Source organism: Gasterosteus aculeatus, chromosome 1 (assembly GCF_964276395.1).
Source record: "Gasterosteus aculeatus chromosome 1, fGasAcu3.hap1.1, whole genome shotgun sequence".
Lineage (NCBI taxonomy): Eukaryota > Metazoa > Chordata > Actinopteri > Perciformes > Gasterosteidae > Gasterosteus > Gasterosteus aculeatus.
Genome location: NC_135688.1, coordinates 26,742,602 through 26,765,438, shown reverse-complemented (window position 1 = coordinate 26,765,438; position 22,837 = coordinate 26,742,602). Strand labels below are relative to the sequence as shown.

At 51.4% G+C, this 22,837-nt stretch overlaps 1 protein-coding gene across 4 annotated transcripts in view; it reads left to right on the top strand.

Annotated features, from left to right (window-relative positions):
- The window catches only part of LOC120825010 (receptor tyrosine-protein kinase erbB-4), a 139,004-nt gene that overhangs the window by 77,349 nt on the left and 38,818 nt on the right, over nucleotides 1–22,837 (top strand). For all 4 annotated transcript variants that reach the window (XM_078100196.1, XM_078100195.1, XM_040186274.2 and 1 more), the window contains exons 3-7: nucleotides 6,854–7,040; nucleotides 19,097–19,231; nucleotides 20,463–20,528; nucleotides 21,911–22,029; nucleotides 22,672–22,813. In XM_078100196.1, the coding sequence (XP_077956322.1) occupies nucleotides 6,854–7,040; nucleotides 19,097–19,231; nucleotides 20,463–20,528; nucleotides 21,911–22,029; nucleotides 22,672–22,813 (649 nt within the window). The remainder of the gene's footprint in view (nucleotides 1–6,853; nucleotides 7,041–19,096; nucleotides 19,232–20,462; nucleotides 20,529–21,910; nucleotides 22,030–22,671; nucleotides 22,814–22,837) is intronic.

Sequence of the window (22,837 nt, the reverse complement as noted above, 5' to 3'; positions counted from 1 at the left end):
TGTGTGTGTGCGATACTTGACGTCTGTGGGAGCCTGTCTCCGGGTATTTCTGACTGACTGACCCTTTGTCCAAGCTTGTGTAGAGCAGGGAACACTTTTTTACAGTATATCACGCTGGTGTCGTCCGTATGTGGTGGAGGGAGAAGCAGAAAGATATGATTCAATATCGATAGTTAAACGAGGGGACGGGAGAGAGGGAGGTTGGGTGTCTCTTCATTTCTCCGCGTCATTTAGGGGCCCTTTAATGGAAATCTATACAACACAGAGTGAATGGGAGAGAGAAGATAAGTGGTTTAGTGCCCGAAAAGTGGTGTGTTTCATAACCACTGATGATGCCACTGCCATCATTTTCTACTCAGGCAAAATGGCTGACAAATACCCTTCCTAACCAGCTCACACACACACACACACATACACACACCGAGGCTTTATAAAGAGACGAGACAGATCAGATCTGACACGGTTGTAATCAGTCCCACAGCTGGTTTAGCTTAGCTTATATTTGCGGTACCGTTAGACTCTGAGTGCTTAAAGTGTGAGCGAATAGTTTTGGTCGGAAGTGTCGTGCAGTTGCATTTTGGAGAGATTACGGGGCCACTTGGGAGAGAAAGAAGGAGTTATCACTCCCTGTCACTTCCGTTTCCCACACGTCCGCGCTCCACCACTCGGGGAATTCTCCGCATTTGTCGTCCCTCCAGTTGAATTGATCATCCGAGCGGAGCGGAGCACGGCCTCCCGGTGGCTGCATCTCTGCGCCATCAATCACCAGGAAGGGCCGTTAAGCACCTTTCCCCCCCACCCACCCAGAGGAGCGAGCTGACGCCGGCCCTCAGAGTCCACTCAGCCCCCCCCTCACACAGCCGATTGGACCCTCCCCTCAGGGTCCCTGCCAGCTCTCAAAAGCTCTGTCCTAAACTGGGATGACCATGACTAATGAGGGACTCGGCTATGAGACACGGGAGCTAGCTGCTAGCAGACAGCATGCCCCCTCCCCCACCCCCCTCCGCTAATGTCAAGCGAAGCAGGAGCCCGTGGCTGACGTGCACTGGCTTTGTCACATAACTGCATTATGTAGGGTCCCCAAAGGCTACGGCATAATGCGACACGCTGTGTGCGACTGCTGCTGTGATGCTACGACAGCCTCATGAGTTATGTATCAGGGTCACTCACTGCGGCTTGAGGACCAGATACTGTGCGCCACACCCCCCCCCCCCCCCCCCCCCCCCCCATGTGCACCAAACTTCTCCCCTTTGGTAGTTTTAATTTCAGAGTCCGGGGCCCTTTAAGGTAAATGCTTGTTGACAACGCGGACGCCGCTCGCCAAAACCCCGGCTCGTATGAGATCGGCGGGCTGTCCAAGACAATAAATATCAGCGCCGAAAGCCAGTAGCACAGCTGCTGCTGGGGGCGCACCCCTGGATATCCACACACACACACACACACACACACAAGGATCACTGTGTCATCTCAAAGTCGTTGTCAACGCTAGCTGGCAGTATTGAAACTGAAACATGTCAGTGTTTGTATCTTTGAGAAGGCGCCTTGCAACGTGTCCCGTGGCATCCTGGGTAATTGTGATCCGACATAATAAAGAAAAAGAAAAAAAACTCATTACAGCCAATCGATCTTAATAAATCGAGTTTAAAATGTAATTACTTGAGGACATTAGTTCGTTTCCCTTCCTTTTGCACCTTCACATGAGGTCGCCTCTCTCTTAAACAAAGCTCCCCTGAGACTTGATGCCACTGAGGTCTTTTGAGTGAATATTATCTTCTTCCTGTTGCCCCTAAAGTGCCGCTGAAGAAGCTAAAAGGCCTTAAAGGAAGCCGGATTTCTAATCGTCGTCGACATAAAGAGCGGCAAGTGGGTTCAAATCGCTCGCTCGCTCGTTCGCATTTGATGTTCTCTCCGTTTTGATGTGAGCAGAGACACCGCTTCCCCCCCCACGTCTCCCCCACGTCCTCCTGTTCATTCCTCCCGTCGGCGCCTCCGAGGAAACCCGAGGTGTTCCGCGCCGAAATAAATCCGCTGCCTCCAAATACCTGCGCCGAGTGACTCAAGTCATTTTCACGGTGACATTTCATGCAGCGGCATTTTTCATTTATTTCAAAGTGAAATCCTTTCCTCTCAAAGGCCTCCACTTTTTAAAATGTTTTATCTTTTTCCATCAGGATTCTCAAGACCTTGAATGTCACAGCGCGAGCGCTCTCGGCCTTCTCTGCGGTCGCCCGCGGCCAATTGGTAAACGGGTCCCTGTCGCCCGCTAGCTCCGCCCCCGTGTGTAGTCTGGAGCAGTCAGACGGCGCTCGGCGCTCCCGTTTCGGGGGTCAAACTGTTTGAGTGCACTCTCCTTGACCCTCCCCCCACGGCAAGGGTCTCTGTATGAAATGAGCCATAATCCCCATAATATGTGTCCCATCTCTTGTGTTTTTACAACGGTGGCATTAAATCACCTTCCGCTCTCTGCACCACTACTCCACCCGACCCTAAACTCCTCCATCCTTTTTACCTTGTTAACCATAACTGTGGCTGCCCGGTGTTTGCTTCCTGCGGCTCTTTGGGGTTCCCTTTTTGTCGAGGGAACAAGTTGTCGGTGTCTTTATCTTGAGGTATCAAACCGGTTGCACATGGTCACGTCCCAACTCTCTCATTATCTCAACACAGCAACTTATCCGTTTTTGCAGTGCTTATGTTTGCCAGCCGAGATAACAACTGAATTACATTGTTATCTGCAGGCATCCAGTGTTGTTTTCTCGTGAGCATGACTTAAATACCTCGTTATTTTGAGATAACAAAGGCGTGTCGCTTTTTTCTTCGCCCCACTGAAGTTGTTTGAGAGTCTTTCCAAATCGGCTTAGCCTGATGAAAGCGACACTGTCAGAGGGAGAGACCGGAGTAGATTACATTTTAGAAACTAAATAAGAGAGAATTAACTCCGTGGTGAATATAAACCCACTTGGAAGGAGCCGTCGGTGGAGTCGTGATGATTTGTTTAGGTTTCGATAGAGAGACATACGTTTGGGTCCAAATGAAATCATTCTAGGGGTAACAGCTTTAATCCATTACTTCTTCAAGTTTATCTTTATTTATTTTTTAAGTACAGCATTTAGGATTTCCGGGGATTTGCGTAGAAATGGAATATTCCTGTTTTGATTATCATCTTAAGTTAAGAAGATTATGATTTCTTCCTGTCTTCCCGGCGAGCTGTTTTTATTCAGCAGCCCAGAACAAACCAGCTGAACAGAGAGCAAACATCCTGAGTGGTTTCGTCTAAATAAATGTCCAAGGCCAAAAGAGGTAAAAAGATGAAAATGAATTAAATTTCACAAAAGGCAGCAAAGACTCGGTCCAGAGTCCAAACGGTGAATACAAATCTTTTTTTGCAGAAATTCAATTGTGTTCTTTCCAGCATCGTTAAAGATCTAACAGCTCCTCCGTTTTTTTCTGTGAACCTTTGGAGGCGGGATGACCCCGATGTCTTCCCATCTCGCTGTAAAACCTATTCACTCGATACTAGTCTGAGGAGTAAATAGGTTTTATTGCCTTCAAAAAACACTTTTTTTCTTCCGTATACTTAAAATGTCTTTGCCTTGATCCTCTTGAATTTTGGCCAAATTGTGAGGATGAGGAGGCAAAAAAGATCCAATTTCCTTTTTTCAGTAGGTGACATAAAAGGTGATTCATAATACATGTAATGTTCAGGTATCTCGATTCCGAGCGCGCGCAGCAGATCTCTCAATTCTCCCACTTTAATTCTCCATCGCTGCGCCTTTCCTCCGCATCTCCGATGAAGCCCAAAGGCGGATCTTGTGAAAATTACTAAATTACTCTGCAAATCTGGTGGCGAGGTTTTCCTGAGTACCTGCGAAGTAAGTTAAATGAAGAAGTGATGGTGGACATACGAGCTATTAGCCCGGAACGTCACACACTTTGGTGAATCAGCTTACATCGGCGTCCGTTGTTAAATCGCATTGACCCGGGCCTCGGGTCTCGACGCCACGTATCTCGGAGAATGCAAAGAGCGGTTTCCCAAACATGTGACACTGGCGTATCGGCCCGAGGGGAAGCCACAGAGGAACAAAGTAAACGGGCCGCTAATTGTGCGATTGATGGAGAGCTGCGCGAGAGGAAGCTTTAAACCGTGTGGTGCATCGTGGGTAGCTGACCTGGGTCGACTAACTCTCGTCTGCGCCCCGTGGCGGTGTGTGTTCTCTCCTCTGCGTAGGTGGGGGGGGGGAGGGCCCACATTAGCCCCGCCTCCACGGCAGGTGTTTGTGCGTACTCCCCCCGTTGTCCCCCTGCTTCCTCCCTCGTCCTGCAGTACAGAGGAATCCACATAAATATTGATTTGGGAAGCTTCCGGAGAGAGAAAAAGAAGAAGCAATTTACAGCAACGAAGGGAAATTGAATAAAGCAGAAGAAAATGACTGAGAAAGAGCAGAGTAATCCTTTAATTGAATTAGGTCATTTACAACTAAAACTCCTTTCTGAGACTTGTTTTTTCTTCTCCTTTCTTTCTCCGGCGTGCTCTCTACCTCTCTGCTCTCCCTCGCTCCCGCTGGAGGGCTTCTTCTGCGGTTGCTAAGCAACAAGGAAACAGTTTTCCTTTGGTTTCGCCGGTGGATCCGGGAGGTTGGCGGGAGACAAGGGGCCACAGTGGAGGCACTGTGGAGCCTGCCAGCAGCGGAGAGCGTGCCTACAGGTGGGTTGGCTCTCTCCAACCCACCCCGGTCCCCGTCATAGCGCCCCCACGCCCCCCCTGGCCACCGAGCCGTAAGCACGGGGTCCCGGCGGGAAGAGAGCGGGGGGATTCAAAGCGATGAAGCGGCGCATCTTCCCTGGAGAAGGAGGCCCGTGCCGTGTTTTTAGAGGTGGAGTTGCATAAAGTAGCGCGAGCTGTCGAACAAACGTGGAAAAAAGGAAATCGCTAAACCGGTGACTGCGGGGGATTCTGCCGAGGGGGGGGGCTTTGACAGGCAGGAGAGTTCCTCACAATAGAAGCCCTCGTTGCAATAAGTATGCTAATCAAAGCCTCAGCTGAAATGAATCCAACTCTTCTTTTATTACGTTGTTTGTTCACTCTACAGGTGATTGACACATTGTTATCCCGCTAATAAGCACCTCCGATGTCTCTTTTCTCTCCTATTGTGTAAGTGCTACAATGCGCCGACTCGGCAGGTGCGCGCGTCGGCCGCCGCGCTCAAAACCTGCTATTATCCCGGGAACGCAGGCGCTCCGCTCGCGGCGGTCTGGCTGTCACTCTCCTCCGGGGGTCAGCGGCCAATCAAGCCTCACATTACTCATGTCCTACCTCCCTCCCAACCAATCGTGTGGCCTGTCCCTGGTCATTAGGGTGTCTTTTAGAAAACATATACTGTTCCCCGGCTGGCACCACTTGTTTGAAAGCAACATTTAGCATTGCAGCGTATAGATTTCAGTATAGGAGAGATGATATATTTCACACTCTGCCCACACGTGAAACAGTCGACCTGAAAGAAATGAAAGAACAGCTCAAAAAATACAAGGAAAAAAGTGAACCGCTTCAAAACCATCCTCGTCTGAACTAGACCGCGTTGAAGCACATAACCGTACCCGTCCACCCACATACGCGCTTAAATGTAGACTTCTAATCAGGCTTGTCAGGGGTTGGTAAAACCTGTAAGTTTGACATTAAACTGCTGCTGCATGTGTTTCCATGAGCTCAGGCTGCTGTTTGAGTGACTCAGATGAATATTGCATGGCCACGGAGACGGTGTTGTTGCAACAAGGGAATGCGTTGCGTTTTAGAAGACACACACACACACACACATCAAGGAATGTTTATGTGAAGAGCGTGCCGACAGGATAATGGATGGATGATGGCTGTCAGCTAAAAGGCGCCTTTTCTCTGCTTTTTCTCTTCTGGGCTTTTATCCACTGACGCAGTAAGACGGTGCTGTTTATTGTTGACCTTCAACCCGCAAGTTCCTTTCCTTTTTTTTTAAGCGATGATCGCGAAACGAGAACATCTGCTTTTCTTGAGGAAGACATTGGATGTGTCCAAGGAGAGCGTTTTTTGAAATCTCTGCCGTCGCATTTGCCTCATCAAGTGAACAACATCAGCCCGTTTTCTTTGTCACTTCTGAGAAGGTCAATCGGTGAGGCAGTTGGTTGAGGTCTGCCGTGTTCTTCAGCCGGCCACTCGGCACACTCAAGCCCTCCATCTCTGCATTGTGTGTGTGTGTGTGTGTGTGTGTGTGTGTGAGAGAGAGAGAGAGAGAGAGAGAGAATCTGCCGTTCAGCCTACTCCAATCGTCGCCAAAGTCTTTTTACACCGGTTAGTTTCGTTGAGGGATCCGTTGACACCCGACTGAGAGCAGCCGTGGTGATGCCGTTAACCAAGAGGACATGAAATCAAACACCAATACACTTTATTTGGCTTTGAAAACTCTATTCTGAAAGGTAGGATTGCTTATTGGCTCTACAAATGTCATATTTGCTGGCATCACGGCCCCCCAAAGCCTTAAAGAACAGGTGAGAGAACGTAATCACAGGAGGAGTGTAATCACTCCGCCACTGAGCTGACATTTTAACTACTTTGGACTCCACGTCCAAATCTTTCATGAGCGTGACATTTCGAAATGCAAATAACGTGCTCCGTGCACAGAAAATGAGAGGAAAGAATTGCCGCCTGTTCCGACGGTGCAGACACGGAGTCGGAGTGTCCAGTTCCTCCCAAACCCAATAACTATTTACGTCACAGACCAGTCTTATGATTCTACGTAGAGTTTGAGATATGAGCCATTTCCCCCCCTCTGTTTTATCACGGTTCCTTGCCTGCACACTCAACTCATCCTTGTGTTTCTCCATGCAGTCCATCAGAGAAGTGACCGGCTACGTGCTGGTGGCTCTCAACCAGTTCGACTACCTGCCGCTGGAGAACCTGAGGATCGTCCGAGGCACCAAACTGTACGAGGGTCGCTACTCTCTGGCCATCTTCCTCAACTACCGGCGGGACGGGTACTACGGCCTGAGGCAGCTGGGCCTGCGCAACCTCACAGGTCAGAGCCCTTTCACCAGCGTTCAGCCACTGCCGCGGGACCAATGTCAAGCCGGGATCTATATTTTTAAGCGGCCTTGAAATAACGTTGCCATTTTCTTTTACGGGGTAAAGTGTTTGACTTGTTTTAACAGCACTGTGTACACCTCCAAAAGACCCTTTTTAATTAAGTCACAAAATTGGAACTCAACTTTTGACACCATGTATCCGCTACGCCGGCATTTTAATCTCCCGTGTTGCTATATGGAGAAATGAAATGCTTTTTTTTTCTCATTAATTGCACTTTTGTTTAAACATTCAAAAGTAAGCTTCCTTCATGCTGCGGTTTGTTTTATGTGGCGGCGGTTTTTCCGCTTGTCGCCGTCGCGGGAGAGGAGGTTCGCTGAAGTGGGTTCCATTTGTAAAGGGAAGCCTTTGTCTGCGTCGTCAGACCTTTAATGACCTCTGCGTCAAGTCAACCTGTTCCTTTTCCGGCGGTGGAGAGCCCGTCCAACGCCCGTCAGAACCATCACCTGCTGCGGGCTCTAGAATTCCCTTTCTTCCACAGTTCCTGCTCTCGCTGTCCTCCTGCGGAATCTCCTCCCTCTCTGCCACCGCGAGATAACGAAAGCATAAATCATACACGCGATTCTCACAAATCGAGCTGCTTAAAGGGGCTCACTCAGTCCCGCCTGTCGGGATTCAGGTGTTGCCTTTTTTGGTCGCTGTCAAGGCGGCGGCGCCCCAGGAGAAGAAAACAGAGGCCTGTCGGGGGGAGAAACTCCGGCTGAGGCACAGCTGTCACATGCGGTCTTGAGGAGAAGCTGTGGAGCTCAGTCATGGTCACTCTTTTGTCACACGGCCGCTTGTCTTTCTTCATTTTTTTTTCATGCCATGCTGTGTAGAAGATGCATAAACAGACAGAAGCTGTGGTACAAAGCGGAGGTCGACGTGTCCAAGGGGATGTGCGGGATGTTTGAACAACATTAAACGAGAGAAAGAGAGAGTTATTGGACTTAAATGAAAAGAAAGCGTCTTGTTTTCATGAAACACCCCTTCGCTCCTCTGATCACTTATTCTACATTTGGCGCGTTTGTTCATCACTTGTCAACGCTTTTCGAGTCTCTGCGCGTCTTGTCAGATATCTGGAAGGGAAATTCGCGGGACTCGTCCGTGGCACGGAATGCCATGGCATGTTCTTCCAGCACGGATGGAGCTCAGTCTTTGGAAAAGAAATCCTGTCCAACGCGTATGTCCTCCAAAGTACAGCCAAAGAACAAAGAGGAACGCCGGGAAAGAAGCTGCCAGTCCTCCTGACGATGTGACGAGATCTCCTCACTGGTTCGCCTGTGATTCGCTTAACAAGGTGAAAACTGCTCCGTGCACCTTCTGAGGGGGCCCGAGGAGGAGACGAGGTAAGAGGCATCGACGGAGTGACCGCCATGGGACCCGCTGTTGTGTTTGGCCGCGGGGTTTCTTCTCCAGCATCGATCCGTCCTGCATCCACCCCCCCCTCCTCCTCCTCTTCCTCCTCCTCCGGTCACAGACAACCCAAATGAGCCGCGTTGTCGAAACGGAAGTCGTGCATCTCGCAGTCCTTGACCACCTCTTTGTGACTCTTTTTTTCCCCACAGGCCACTGCGCTAAAAGCATCCGCGGCGAGGGAGCCGGAGAGCGCAGCTTCGTCCCCGGGCTCTGCTGCCATTGACTTTGCCCGAGTGTGTTTGTGATTGATGACGGGGGATCAAACTGTGATCCGTATTAAAGCACATGGCAGATTTAGTGTAATAAGCAGCGTTTTATGGAGTCTGAACACGGCGATAAAGGACTCCCGGGAGTTTTAAGGGCATGCTGACATCCTAAGCTGTTAAAGCAGGAGGGGGCCTTCCGCCTGGACTAAGCCCACGAAGCAGGAGGAGCTCATTCCTGTCGGACTCGTAACACGTAACTCATGTTTTGTCTTTTTATTCCCTTCTACCGTGACGTGAAACATGATCCCTACGAAGAAACGCACTCTGCAATTCATTTTGCACGAAAACATCCAGCATTCCTCGCTGCACGCAACGCATTAAACAGCAGCTGCATCGCTGCTTCCCCCCGTGTGTGGATTCACCGCGCGCCGGGCGTGCAGACTAGTATAGTGTGGCGTATATGCAGTAATCTGCGTTAAGGAAACTCCCCTGATATCAACTTGTTCCCCCCCCCCCCCCCCCCTCCTCTGATGCCCCTGCAGCTGTGTAAGCCTTTATACCCTAACACACACACACGTGTAGTAATTGGCCCATGCTGCGCCTCCACAGCAACTGGAAAACTGGCTTGTGCGGAATTGTTTCAGCCTCTTTCTTCGGTTGACATTTTCTTTGTTTATGAGCTGTTTGCTTGTCGGGGGCCACGCGGTGCAGCGTGAACCAAAGAGAGCGCCGACGACTCCCAACTTACCATCCAGCAGCCGCGCCCGTTTAAAGCTAATCCTTAACTGCGGCCGTCTCTGCGGCTGATTGATGCGTTTGTGTATTTTGAACGCATTTAGTACAAATTACCAATAGCAGTTGCTGCTGAGCTGAATAGATTAGTGGACTTCATCATGATTAACCCCATGTGCATCTTCATTTTCACTACTGTGAGGTCTGCAAAGTGAGTAGTTGGAACTGACATAAGACCTACAGTATGGTTTTTATAAATACACACCCAATTTTCTAAAGTAAGTATTTCATTTTAAATTTGAAAAAAAAAAGACGTTTTAATACTTTTTCAGGCACTTTTCCTCAAGGCTTGGTTTCAGAAGACTCGTAGAGGTTGAGTTTGATCCGTGCGGTAAATCCCCGATGTGCAGAGTATAAAGATCCAGCACATCAAATATATCACACCCTCTGCTGATTGGAAAGCGAGGAGAATCCCACAGCACCGAAGCCCACATGAAGACACCCGACTGACGTCGCCTTTCCTCCCGGCCTCCGTTCTTACCGCACTCCTCCTCGCACACTTCAACATGATCAGCGCTTATGGAGCATCTGGCCATGCTTATGCAGCTCATTCATCAGCTTTGAGAAGAAGTGCAGATCCCCCCCCCATGTGCAAAGGAGACAAATGGGGGGGGGGGGGGGGTAACCACAGTAATTGCGTGTGGAATTTGTATAGAAGAAGAAAAAGAAATACTTCCAGGGCGTCTTTATTTAACACAAAGCTTGTGGTCTGATCTCCAAAAAGTGGTGTAATTACAGAAAGATCAAATAGAGCAAAAGCGGCTAATGTTAATACTCACTCTGCGCTGTTATGTGGGAGAGGGAGAGTGGAGGGATGGAGCCCATTAATAATGAATTCAGTGTCATCATTAAGGCGGCGGATGATTAAAACATATCTCCCAGCTTCAAACGCCGCTCTTCCACTCCAGAAAGTGCTGCAGTCGTGGATGTTCGAGGTCTGCTTGTGAAACAAAGTTTAGCCCCCCCGCATCCCCCCCCCCCCCCCGCGCGCCTCTTTTTTCTGTAGTGCAGAAAAGACCAAAGCGCCTGCGTTCCCTTCTGGGAACCAAAAAACAAAATAACTCAACGTGAAGCAACCCTAAGACGTTTTCTCAGATGAACTTTCCCGCGAAGCCAAAGTCTGTGTCAGTCGCAAAGCTAAAAAAGCAAAAACAAAACCCCCCCCAAAAGAATCCGCCACCTGTTGATGCTCGGCTGCGTCTTAGCAGCGGAACGACGAGGCGAGGCGGCGTTAAAGAAAGGTGAAAGTCATCTCTTCCTTTCCCTCCCACCGACCCCCCCCCCCTCCCTGAAGTCCTTGCGATGACGAGCCTGCGCCACGTTACATCAGCGTCGGGCCCTTTTTTTCTGTTTTAAATCCTTTGCGGAGGAGACCCTGGGGGCTCCGGGTTGGTCTCCATTAGTGTCTGGAAGGCTCAGTAATGGAATGGTAATAGTCCCCCCCCCTCCCCCGTGCACGCCGCCCCGTGCACCGTCCTTCGATGCGAGGGTTCACACCCACTTGCTGCCCCAAGCTGATCCCGGCTAACGGAGCTGACTGTGCACCTGGCAGAAGATACCCCCCCTCCCCCCCGACCCCCCAGTCCGTGGCATCGTGCGACACAGCAGATACGGGTAGTCGGTAATCACTTGCGTTCATGTCAACAGCTCATAATGCGCATAGATGGGTTCAGTCAGCCGAGGAGGAGCGAGTCGCCGCTCCCCCAGGGGAGATCTGGGAGTCACGTTAATAGGGACATCTGTTGGGGCAGAGCACTCAAACGGCCCCCCGAAATAGCTCGACACCTGTGGCTTTTTTCGTACCCGTCACCACGTGGTGTTCCCGACACCAAAGGTGAGGCTGCTGATGGAGGCCAGGAGGTCAGCATGTGAAGGACGGGGGATCATGGGGACGAATGCAATGGATGATCAAATGTTAAATAAACTGAGCTGAACTGAGATATATAGATGTAGAAAGATAAGAAAAAAGAACAAGAAATAATGAATGCGAGTCCAACATAATGGCCACGATTTCATCAAACTAAATTATTTTTTTTCAGGGCATTAGAACTACTTGCGATCAGACTTGAAAGGGGGATATTTTCCTCTGCAGATTGGGTACACATGGGGTCATGGAGCCATTCTCGAAAAACAATTTGAAATCCCCAAAACTGCAGCGTCATGGAGCTGAGAAACTCTGCTCCCTTATATTTTTTTAAGTGCCGCGCTGTACTCTCCGTCCAAGCCCCTCTTGAAATCTGCAGCCCCCCCCCCCTCCCCACACACACTCCTCATGCTGGAATCTATCAGTGTCGAGCATCGCCTCATTCGTACTAGTGTGGAGGAAGCCACGAAGCTCCCACGGTGGAGTGGAGCTGGACCGGCTCACCAAAGACCAACGCCAAGCACGCCGTGGAAACCAGATGGAGGCAATTTGCTGCCGTGTGTGTGTGTGTCCATGTCGGTGTGTCCCAAATTACCCGAGTGGAGGGATGAGTGCAGCAGCTCTGTGCCACAAAGTGACAAATTGCCCATTTAGCCGATTGTAGGTGTCAATTTTAATGTAGAGGGCTCGCTCTGTTTTCAACACTTCTTAAGCATTCTGCTCTGCACGCCGTGGGCTCTGAAGTAACCTTTCCCGGACATCTAATCACAGCCCACATTTCAAGTCACGCGCTGAGCTCCTCAGCGGTTGTTACTGTCTCGACGGCTCCCCTCGGATCCCGTTCGTAGCGCCCTCTGAATTTTGTTTTGACGTTCTCGGCTTGTGCAATTGCATCCAAACACTCTTTCCGGCACAATAACAGAGCGGAGCGTCGGGGAAACTCCCCAGTAGATCAACCCATCACAGCTGCCACGGCAAAAACAACCGGGGACGGCAATTTCTGAAGCTGTTTGTACTTTGAGACTGTACCCGGCAATTTATTTGCGGAGTGAGTTGCTTGACCTCTGGGTCGCCGAGACACATTAAAAGCTCAGCACCAAACTTCGAAAAACACAAAAGACTGCAAGCAGAACTTTTTTTTTGGGGCGCTTTGGGTTTTCGGTTTTCGGTTGATTAAAATGATTGAAACTCGGACAAAAGAAGAAATGAAAGCGCTCCTAAACAAAACTCCGATGGTACATCTCGACGAACAACAGCTCCTCCGGCGACACATCCGCGCCTGCCGCAGCGTTGGTTCGCCGACCCTAATCGGTATTCAGCGGCGCCCCCGTCTCTTTGGCTGGCTCCTTTGTTTGCCCGCGCTGATTGGAGGGCCGCTGGTTAATTCAGATGCAGGGAAGCGGTGACAGAAGAGGGCTTATTAGGGCCGTGAGCCCATCCCGCCTTAAGTGCAGAGTCTTCGGTTCCATTTTCATTTGCCTCCTTTATTGAATTTGCTGGCTTCTCATTCGCCCTGATTGCATTTTGTGTCACCTCTAAAAAATGGAGGAAAAAAAAAATCTGCCGCCCCCCCCGGAGGTGCCGCTGCACTCGGATGGGAGACGTCGTGATCGCAGGGTGAGAGACATGCAAAACTTTAGAGATTGACACTGGGGGAGAGAAGGAAATGAAGCAAGGAACCTTCAAGTAGAGAGGGAGTGTTTATTTCTGTGTGTTTGTCAAACAGGGAGGGAGGGTGACAGATGGGTGGAGCAACGGTGGGCGGAGAAGAACAGCGATGGCAGGGATTCATTAGGCATCCGTGGCATCTTTAGAAGTAAAAAATAAAGTTTATGTCACCTCCGCCTCCACCTTTTGGCTGCCTCTGCCAGCACCTACGCCGCCTCCAGAATCTCCTCACGCAAAGCATTTTTCATAAGGATTCATCGCGAAACAATATCATTCGAGACTGCGAAATTTAATCAGGGGCTTTAAAACACAATTATGGTTATCGGGTGGGGGGCGCGGCGACGAGGAGGAGGGGGGGTGATGGGGAGAAGCAGCGAGGAAGGTGGGGGGGGGGGGACCTCCCCCGCACTGTGCCTGCGCCCTCGCGCTCCGCTCCCATTTGTCAGCGAGCACAATATCTCTTTGGCTGGCAGAGCTAATAATGGAGAAGTGGGGAAACGGGACTCTGGAGACCCACCTCCGCTTCGCCGTGAAGATCAAATGAGTTCTCCTCGAGTGGGGGGGGGATGGGGGGGGGGTGACTGGAGTCAAGCGGGAGGGGCGGCGGATTTTCGGTCGCGAGGCCCGTGTTTCGCTTATAAAACACGCCCGTGTTCCGGCAGCTCCTTATGCGGCCGCGGGAGCAAAGTTTCACGCCGCGCGCTTTGCACCCTGGGAAGAAGTTCATTTCGTTGTGGTCACTCGCGCTGCGTGCAGGACCGAAGCCCCCCCCCCCTGTGCCGATGCTTTCCTCCCTCCCGCCTCAGGGGCCAAGCAGCCGCCGTGCTTCCGTCTCCATTATCTCGCCGACCTGCAGCCGCTTATCTACCAGCGGCGCGTTCTGGAGACTCAACAGTTATTCGGCGGGATGCGAGAAGTGGTTCTCGCTTTAAGCAGCTACTTTCCCTCAACAGCCCGTGTGTTTTTTTCCCTTCATTCTTTCGCTCCCCTCTTTAGAGTAAACAGGCTTGGAGGAAGTGTACACTGGAGCGCTGCGCAATTACACACATTGGGTTTCCCGAGGGGCCGACGGCTTGTTTTCCAGTCGTACCTCTAAATCGCGGGCTTTTCTCGCGCTTACTGTAAATTGTGTGAAGAGGAAAAATCCACTTTATTTTAATGACAGGTTTCAAATTTCTGGTGCGACGCACACACACAACCGCACGGACCCAAGCGCACCCAAAGCACCAATTAACCGCCCCATTTGTTTGCACCAACTTCCCCTCCCGTAAATGGCCCTTGCATGCATGTGTCCTTGTTCCAGGACACGTCTTTGTTCTCTTCCCGCTCAAGTGTCATTTATTCGCCACGGTGCATTGTGGGTATTCCAGCCATAAGATTAAAGACACTTTTTACATGAGTGTGGGAGAACTGAATGCTTTATTGTCGCCCCGCTCTGTCTTTCTCTCTGGTTGCCTGGTGTGTGTGTGTGTGTGTGTGTGTGTGTGTGTGTGTGTGTGTGTGTGTGTGTGAAGTTCAAAGTGCTTTGTGAGAAACTTGAGAGGGACGCTGGTTGGCAAGGCAACTGTTTTTGTGATCTTTTTTTATCCTCTTTTGGTTGTGACGTCCATCCTTCAGAGAACGGTATATGCCACGGACCGTTACCCCAGACACATTGCTATCTGGGGGGGGATTGAAAATGTTGCTCAGGACGGCATAAAGAACTTTAACGCAGCCTCTTTTTCTCTCTTCCGACTTCATTGGCTCTCATGCGAGTCATTATTTTCCGGAGTTGCAGATTTGTTGCAGTTGTGTAACGTTCGCCGGTGTTCCCTGAAGAGGTTGCACTCTAAGAAAATGACGGCAATTTGTATCATCACCCCCAGTTCGGCACCTTCTGTCACGCCAGCTGTCTGCGCCGTGTCACGGGCTGCGCAGAGAACGCCGGGGACCGATGCATGCAAATGACTGCAAAACAGCCCCGTAAATATTCAAATAAAAGCTCTTCAAATAATGCATTTGCGTACCGGGTCCCCAAATGAAGGCTGGGTAAAAAAAAAAAACCTAATAAGAAGGGAAGTGAAATGTCTCATGTGAATCTACATTTCCAGGGCATTTATTCCGTCAGTGCAACGGCGTATTCATGCTCCGAGTTTGCCCTTTTTTTTAACAAAAGAGAAAGACATTTGCTTCAGATTTGCTAACCTTTTGTGTTAGCTGCCACTCGACCCTTCCTGCAGCTGTAAAGTGCTAACGTCTCTTTCATAATACCCGTACGTAACAAATGTCTGCTGGCAGAAAGCTTGCAAGGAATTTAAATGACAGACATTATAGTCCGTGTGGAAGTATGTGCATTACAGGAAGAGGTTCCAAGCCACTTAAAGGCCTTTGTGATGTGCGTTAGGAGATTGATTGACAGCAGCCGAACGCCGACGGGAACGGGACAGACGAGGAAAGATCTCCCAGACATCCTCCTGCATCCACCAACAACGGGCGAAGAAAGACGAGCTGTCGGGTTTATGTTAAGAGCAGAAGTCGCTGATGAGAATTTGTGGTGGATCAGATGATGTAACAGGGAGCGGGGAAAATAGGTGTCTCTTATGCCAGCTGGTCTCAAATGAAGCCAACCGCGATTAAATCTATTTACAGCATGAACTGCCATGTGCAAACACTACTGAGAAAGATGCGGCTTTCTTTCTTTTCATTTTGGCCGAAAATGAAGCTTACTTTTTTTCTTCTCGACGACAAAAGAGGCGGGGCATCCATCGGCGCTCTCTGCATATCTCTCCCGAGCACCGAGAGATTAATTGGCATTTAAAAGGTAAAGCCTCGGCTTAGCTCTCATGCTCTGCCTACAAATGCGAGGCTTTGTCGACCCGCGGCGGCCGAGCTGTCGGACTGGAGGTGTTCACAGTGAGGGATCTTTCATTCCTGTCTCTTAATTGTAGATGAATCAACATTCAATGGTCATCCGAGGGCCCGAGAAAAAAAGCGAGGCACTCGACTTGATGAGAGAAAGAACGATCACCCCGATCTCCCTGTTCCCCCCCCCGTGCTCAGCAAGTCGGCCCATCAGGGCGGTGAGGGAAGAAGAGCAGAGTCGATGGATGTTGTGCGACACGTGACAACAGCGCCGGGCGAGGACGGAGCGTTGTTGCAGACCGAATCATCGGCGTGATTGGGGAGAGAAAGGGATGTGGGACAAGAGGCCGGCAGCACTGATGGAGGCTCATCAGCAGATATGGCCACAGACTGGTGCCGAGAAACTGCTCCAAACCAGGAGCTCTCCGCTGTGCTGAACGACAGTGAAACCATCTTAATTGGCTGGCAGAGTCGACCCGGCACGGGGATGGTTTTCACTTCCTTAACGATCCGCGCACGGATCAGCCTGTTCGCGTCACGCACAACGCAGATGGGTGTTGCCAAAAGGAATCTCCTAGCACGTTGCCTCTCTGAACCGTGAGCGCTCCAAGGTCGCCGACCGCCCATTTAATGGCAACATAAAAAGCTTGCAGGTGTGTCGTTTCTTTGCGTTTGGCAAAGCATCCGACTGACTGACTGCGGATAGATGTGTTTATGCTCCGTCCCATCCGTCTGCCCACTTCCCGATGTTGAAAACATGATGGTAACTTGCAGGTTCCAGGCGTTTGGCCACTAACCAGTGGCTGCAGGAAAGAGGGAATTTATAGTCAAGTCGAGTTCCATCATACCTTTTAGATGTCGAGGGTTTGTCAACCCTTGTGTGTGGCTATGTCTACTTTTTATCATGGATTTTCTTTAATATCGTGTAATCTTTGCGCGCTCGCCAACGACCACCGCCGCACAGCATCAAACACTTTTAACTTTGTGTCGCCGCCAGGAGAGATGTAACAAACCGCTCCAACAGAACCGCGGTGGAGCCCTTAGCGGCGGCGCAAGGAGCCGACCATCAAAAGGGCGGACGGGAGCTTTCTCATGCGGGATAAATCAGAGGCGGGGAGGTTCACGAGAGCAACGCTCGGCCCGTTTCCCACACTCCTCTGTTCTTCTCTTCGGGTCAAGCTGCTGCCTTTTCACTTCAGGCCCGCTGCGTACGCTTTCGGGTCGGAGTAGCTTTTTGGACGCTTCTTTCTCAAAGGTTTTTACACCCTCAACTAATGAGACTCCCAGAGGAAGAGCGGGGAAACAAATAGCTGGGGAGGGAGGCGTCTGGACGGCCCGGCCATGGATGTAAATGAATGGGAAGTCATTACTTTAAATATTTGAAATCGTTTTTTAATTACGTGATCTCTGCTGCCGTCTCCAGCCCCCCCCTCCACCCACCCCCCTCCCACTGTTGCCCCGATGCAGGACAATAGCTTTTATGACTACCTCGTAACTCACCCCTGGGTGGAGGCTGGGGGCATCAGGGCGTAGATCTCCTAAACCGATAGGAAGATCGAAGTTGTGGGGGGGGGGGGGGGCAGATTTAGTGGCCCAATGGACAGCAGAGGGGGCGGGGGGGCATATGTCTCCCAGCGGGGCACACGGTGTCTGAATACAAGCACTCGATAAGGGCATCTGGGACGACGCTAACTGATGGACGTCACCATGAACCCCCCCCCGAAAAGGGTGTTTTCGGTACGTTTCTCTTCACAACGCCAGAAATCCGTCCAGTCACGGATGTCCTTTCATTCCTCCAGTATTTTCAAATGACACCGAATGGCGACAGCGCGAGCCGCCGTGAAGCGCGGCCCATCTCTCTCTCTCTCTCTCTCTCTCTCTCTCTCTCCACCCGCCACCCATGAATGTAAAACACCCTCCGATAAACCGTCCATTGTGACGGGAACATGATTACACGAAGCCGCGGCCCGGGGGCCATTCAGCAGGCAGACGGAGCGGCGTGTCACCTCTAAGAGGGCTTTGAATAAATGTCCCCGTCCGCACCAAGGCCCACTTCTTTAATCAGGGTGTCGGATGGTGATGATTAGCTTCCTGCGCCGCGCTCCTCTGCTGCGGGAAGCGTCCGCATAACTCACACGCTGTTAATAATCTGCCGGTGGGGGGGATGGAGGGGGGGGGCAATATCCTTCTTTACCTTCGGCTAATCCAGACCCGATTTAAACTACTTTGAAAAAAAGATGTATTTGAAGTTTAATTTATGACAAGTACTTTCGTGGAATCCGGCGCTACTTCATATTCGAGGAGAAGAGGATGCGAGGTGATTGTATCTAAATCCCTCAACTCGGTTAAACAATGCATCTGGTGTCCCGGAGAGACGCTGTTGTTTCTCTTCCACCGCAGGTTACGACTCGGGTGTGTGTGTGTGGGGGGGGGGGATTACTGCGGCCTCATCTTCAATCTGTGTCCGTATCCAAATCCTGGATTAGTAACAGGGAGAGGGATTAGAACGACCTACCGCACACAACGCATCTGCTAGGGGCGCCGGTCCTTGAATAGAAACATATTTTTGCTATTAATCATGAGATAGAGGGTGGGGGGGGGGGGGGGGGGGGGGTCCGCCTTTGTCTTTGTCTCTGGTGGTTCGGCTCCCCGTCTGGCGAGCGTTGCGGTGTAGGTCAAGAGAGGCGCGACCCCTTGTTTTCTCCAGTTCGAGGATCTCGGGCCTGTTAAGAGCCCACGCAGAGCCCTGCAAGATGACCGTGGAAAAATAAGACATTTGAAACATGCTTTTTTCTCATTACTCTGAAATCAATGAAATGTGTGATGTTAATACATCTGCTCTCCACCTACAGCGTGTGCGCTTGTGTATTGTTTCGGCTTTACACACACGAGTATCCCGGGACATTCAAATGAACTGAAATTCTATAATACAGCAGGAGTTTTTTAGTGAGCTCCACGGTCTGTGCTTTTCTTTTTTTGTGCAGAGGCTCTTTATGAACCATCGTCGTATGTGGGCACGGCATTGAATTACTGTGTTGCATTTGTCAATAGCATTTATCTTCATGCTCAGACGGTCTTCGGGGAACGCTTAATGCGGCACAGCACTGTGAGACGGAGAAACAATGGGAGTTAACCTTGAAGTATCGATTTGCTGCCATCCGGTACACATGCTCCGTATCCATGTGCTCATTTCTCTCCACATGTGTTCTTCTTCTTTGTCAGAGATACTGAACGGGGGGGTTTATGTGGACCAGAACAAATTCCTGTGCCACGCAGACACCATCCATTGGCGTGACATCATCAAGAACCCCCAGGCGGAGCTGCTGGTGGTGCCGTCCAACAACAGCAACCTCGGATGTGAGTAGCCAGCGTGGGGTTGGGAGGGGGGAGGGGGGGGGGGGGGGGGTGAGACCAGTTGAATCATCAACTTTGGATGACAATCAAAGTTTTTTTTTTCCTTTCTCTCATGGTTTCTTCTGTCGGCAGACCGCATGCCAACACGCGCCCCGCCAGCAGCAGTCGCGCCCTCTCTCTCTTTTTGTTCATTCCGTTTGCCCGCCGGCTAGTTGGAAGCGAAATCACAAAGTGTTACATCAACGTGTGAACCTTTCCATTGTGGGGGGGGGGGGGGGGTCGAGGGGGGGTTGAGGGGTTGGGGAGCGCGGCTCTGCAGCGAGGCCCATGGAGCTGCTTTTAAATCTCAGTGAATCTGACAGCTGGTTTGAAGCCCCCTTTCCCCCAGTGGAGCCCAACCCCCCCCCCCCCCCCCCCCCTACCCCTGCCCCCTCGTCTCTGTGGTTCCCCCAGGCCCCCCCCCGGTTTCCCCCCCTGCCTTGGACGTATCGCCGGGTTGGTTCTCAAACTTTCCATCACATTTGTGGAGGAGCCTTTCGCTCATTTTGAGATCCAGTCCAGGGGGGGGGGTTGGGGGGGTACGGTTAAGCAAGTTTCTTCATTCCCTCCGCGACCAAACATGCCGAGTGGGGAGATGGTGGGGGGGTGTTAGGGACAGCCGAGGGGACCCAATGTTGGGCTTGAGACGGCGCGATGTCCCCTCTTTGCTGCCGTCTGGAATCTGTCCCGAGTTTTTAAAGACAGTTTAAAGAACAATACGCGCAAGAGAAAGGCCACAGTGTTGATGAAACGCCTCTGTTGCTGGAGGAGGAGGATGAATAGCAGCGAAGAACAGAGGAGGTGGGCCAAAAAAATGACAAGCGAGAGCGAGTGGGAGTTGAGGTTGCCAAATTGGGGCCCTCTGCCAGCGGCGCAGTTAGTATTTAACATTAACAACCCCCCCCCGTGGGGGTGGTTGACGGGGGCCGGGTGACAATCCGCCGCGCCACTCCACTCACTCTGTAATTAACCCGTAGTCAATTAAAGCCCGGATGATGGGCCGCTGGCAGGCGAGGGCTGTTAGCCGCCTGTCAGGTTGCCACTTTGCCAGCGCGAGACGGAGGGGAGCGCGAGCCCGCCTCTCACGCTCGCGTTTCCACGAGGCCCGCGAGTCACCGCAACGGCTCCAAGCTTTGAGGTGTGCGCGTGACGTGTGCTTCTGGTGTGTGTCTTACGTGGCGCGTTTGCTGTGCAGGCCGACGCTGCCACCGCTCGTGTAACGGACGCTGCTGGGGTCATCAGGAAGACCAGTGTCAGACCTGTGAGTATGTTCACACACACACACACACACACACACACACACACACATGCACATGCATTATTAAATCTGTTTCTTTCTTCACCGTAACCAGTAACATGATGACTCCAATGATGTCTTTATCATTCCTTTAAATTAAAGTCTAGGCTGATGCAATTGTTTTAGTCTAAGGCAGTTTATCCCACTGTATTATTAAATGGGGGGAAATTGAGGATATATTGAAGTCTGCTTAGAAAATAATCTTTAATCTGCTTTAATCTGTGTTGACATAGATGTCATATGTTTGGGCTGGGCTGTATTTTTTTATCCCATTCCATAAGGCTTAAAAATCCAAATCAGCATACAGTCCTGTACCTTCAGTGATAAATGTGCAAAATTGCAAAATCGCTTTCAATTTTACGTCTTTTTGTGCAGATGTGCTGAGTTTTTCCATGAATGTAACATAACTCTAAAGTGATGAAGTGAAAAACAATAGACCAGAGAGGAAGGAGCTGAGAGGAAATGCTGCTTCTCTGTTTAATTGCAGTTCCACCCGTGTCGCCTGAAGAGGAACCGGCCCGTTTCTCTCAGACTATCGCACTAATCGTCTGCAGGGCCGCGTCGGCTGCATCATTATGTTGCCAACGCGGCGGAGCGTGAGCACAGCAGTTTTTTGAATGCCGCCGCTCGGAGCTCCTGCTGACTCGCTGGCTGCCGTGTCTCCCGCTCCGGCGAGACGCGGCATCGCGGCTGCTTTGATGCAAGAGGTGTTCGACGAGTCGCATGCAAGCGCTTGTACTTTGCAGACGGAGCACGGGTTGGCATAGCAACAACAACAAAAAGAGCACTCTCTGTGTAAACACAGATGTGGTGAATCAGCCGTGAACTTTATTTTTCTTCCACTTTATTTATCGGGTTCACTCCTGCGACGTCTCGGCTTTTTCGGCGCGTACGAGGCAGCTGCCAGCTTCCAGCGGCAGGTCACAACGCTGAAGCCGAGGCCGCTTGGAAGACTAAAGCCCGGTTCAAGGTCACCTCTCCGGAGCAGCTGTTGAAAGAGGAGACAGCGCCTGGTGTTTTGGGAGGGAGGGAGGGGGGGGGGGGGGGTTTACGGTCCGTCTGGGCATCCGAGGGTCACAACCCCACTTGTGTGACCTTTAGCTCGCCGAAGGGCCTCGTTTGTTTCCGCCCCGGATTCCACGTCAGACGGTGTTTGCCTGGTGCTGTAACGCGATAGGCAGGTCGAGGGAGGCGGCTTGGTCTCCTGTGTGTGTGTGTGTGTGTGTGTGTGTGTGTGTGTGTGTGTGTGTGTGTGTGTGTGTGTGTGTGTGTGTGTGTGTGTGTGTGTGTGTGTGTGTGTGTGTCAGACCTTTTACGCTTCTCTCTCTCCCTCGCTCCCCGGGCAGTGACAAAGACGGTGTGTGCAGAGCAGTGTGACGGTCGCTGCTTCGGGCCTTACGTCAGCGACTGCTGCCATCGCGAGTGTGCTGGCGGCTGCTCGGGCCCCAAGGACACCGACTGCTTCGTACGTCACATGCACACACACACACACACACACTTTTGCCCTGTTGGTAACTTCTAACTTTCTATCTATCTGTCTTTCTCTCCCCCCCCTCTCATTCCTGCACTACGACCCCCTTCGGCATCCCTCTTATTCCGCATCTGTTCATCGTCCTCACCCGCCTGAAAATAATCCACTTTGTTTGCCGGGTGATGAATTGTTTGTCATTTTACGGGGGGGCTGTAAAAGTCTTCCGCGGCGGGCGCGCTTCAAAAGAACAAATTGGTGATTCAGTGTTTCAATTAGTGGCCCTTTTATCACCTCGACTTCTTCCTCCTTCCCGCAAACCGGAGCGAGCGCGGCGCACCGACAGAGGCGGTATTGTGGCCGTAATTCACGGCAGAGGCTCATCCAATTCAATTACCGCCGCTTCGGCCCCCGCGGCCCGCAGACGGCGAAGCGCTTAGGAGGTTTATGGGAAAACATTTCACCATTTGCATCGCGGCCGCGGATCAATGGCTCCGATCGTTCTGCCATTTGCCGTTTCGGGGGAGAGACGGGGGATCCGGCGTGAGCATGAAATGCCGCCGTGACGCTCTTTCACTCCCCGGTGACTTTCTGCTGACTGTGGTCGTGTGTTTCTCTCCCCCTCCCTCCCCCCCACAGGCCTGCACCAACTTCAACGACAGCGGCGCGTGCGTGACCCAGTGCCCGCAGCCGTTTGTGTACAACCCCACATCCTTCCAGCTGGAGCACAACCCCAGAGCCAAGTACACCTACGGAGCCTTCTGCGTCAAGAAATGCCCACGTGAGTCGGCCCCCGTTGGATGAG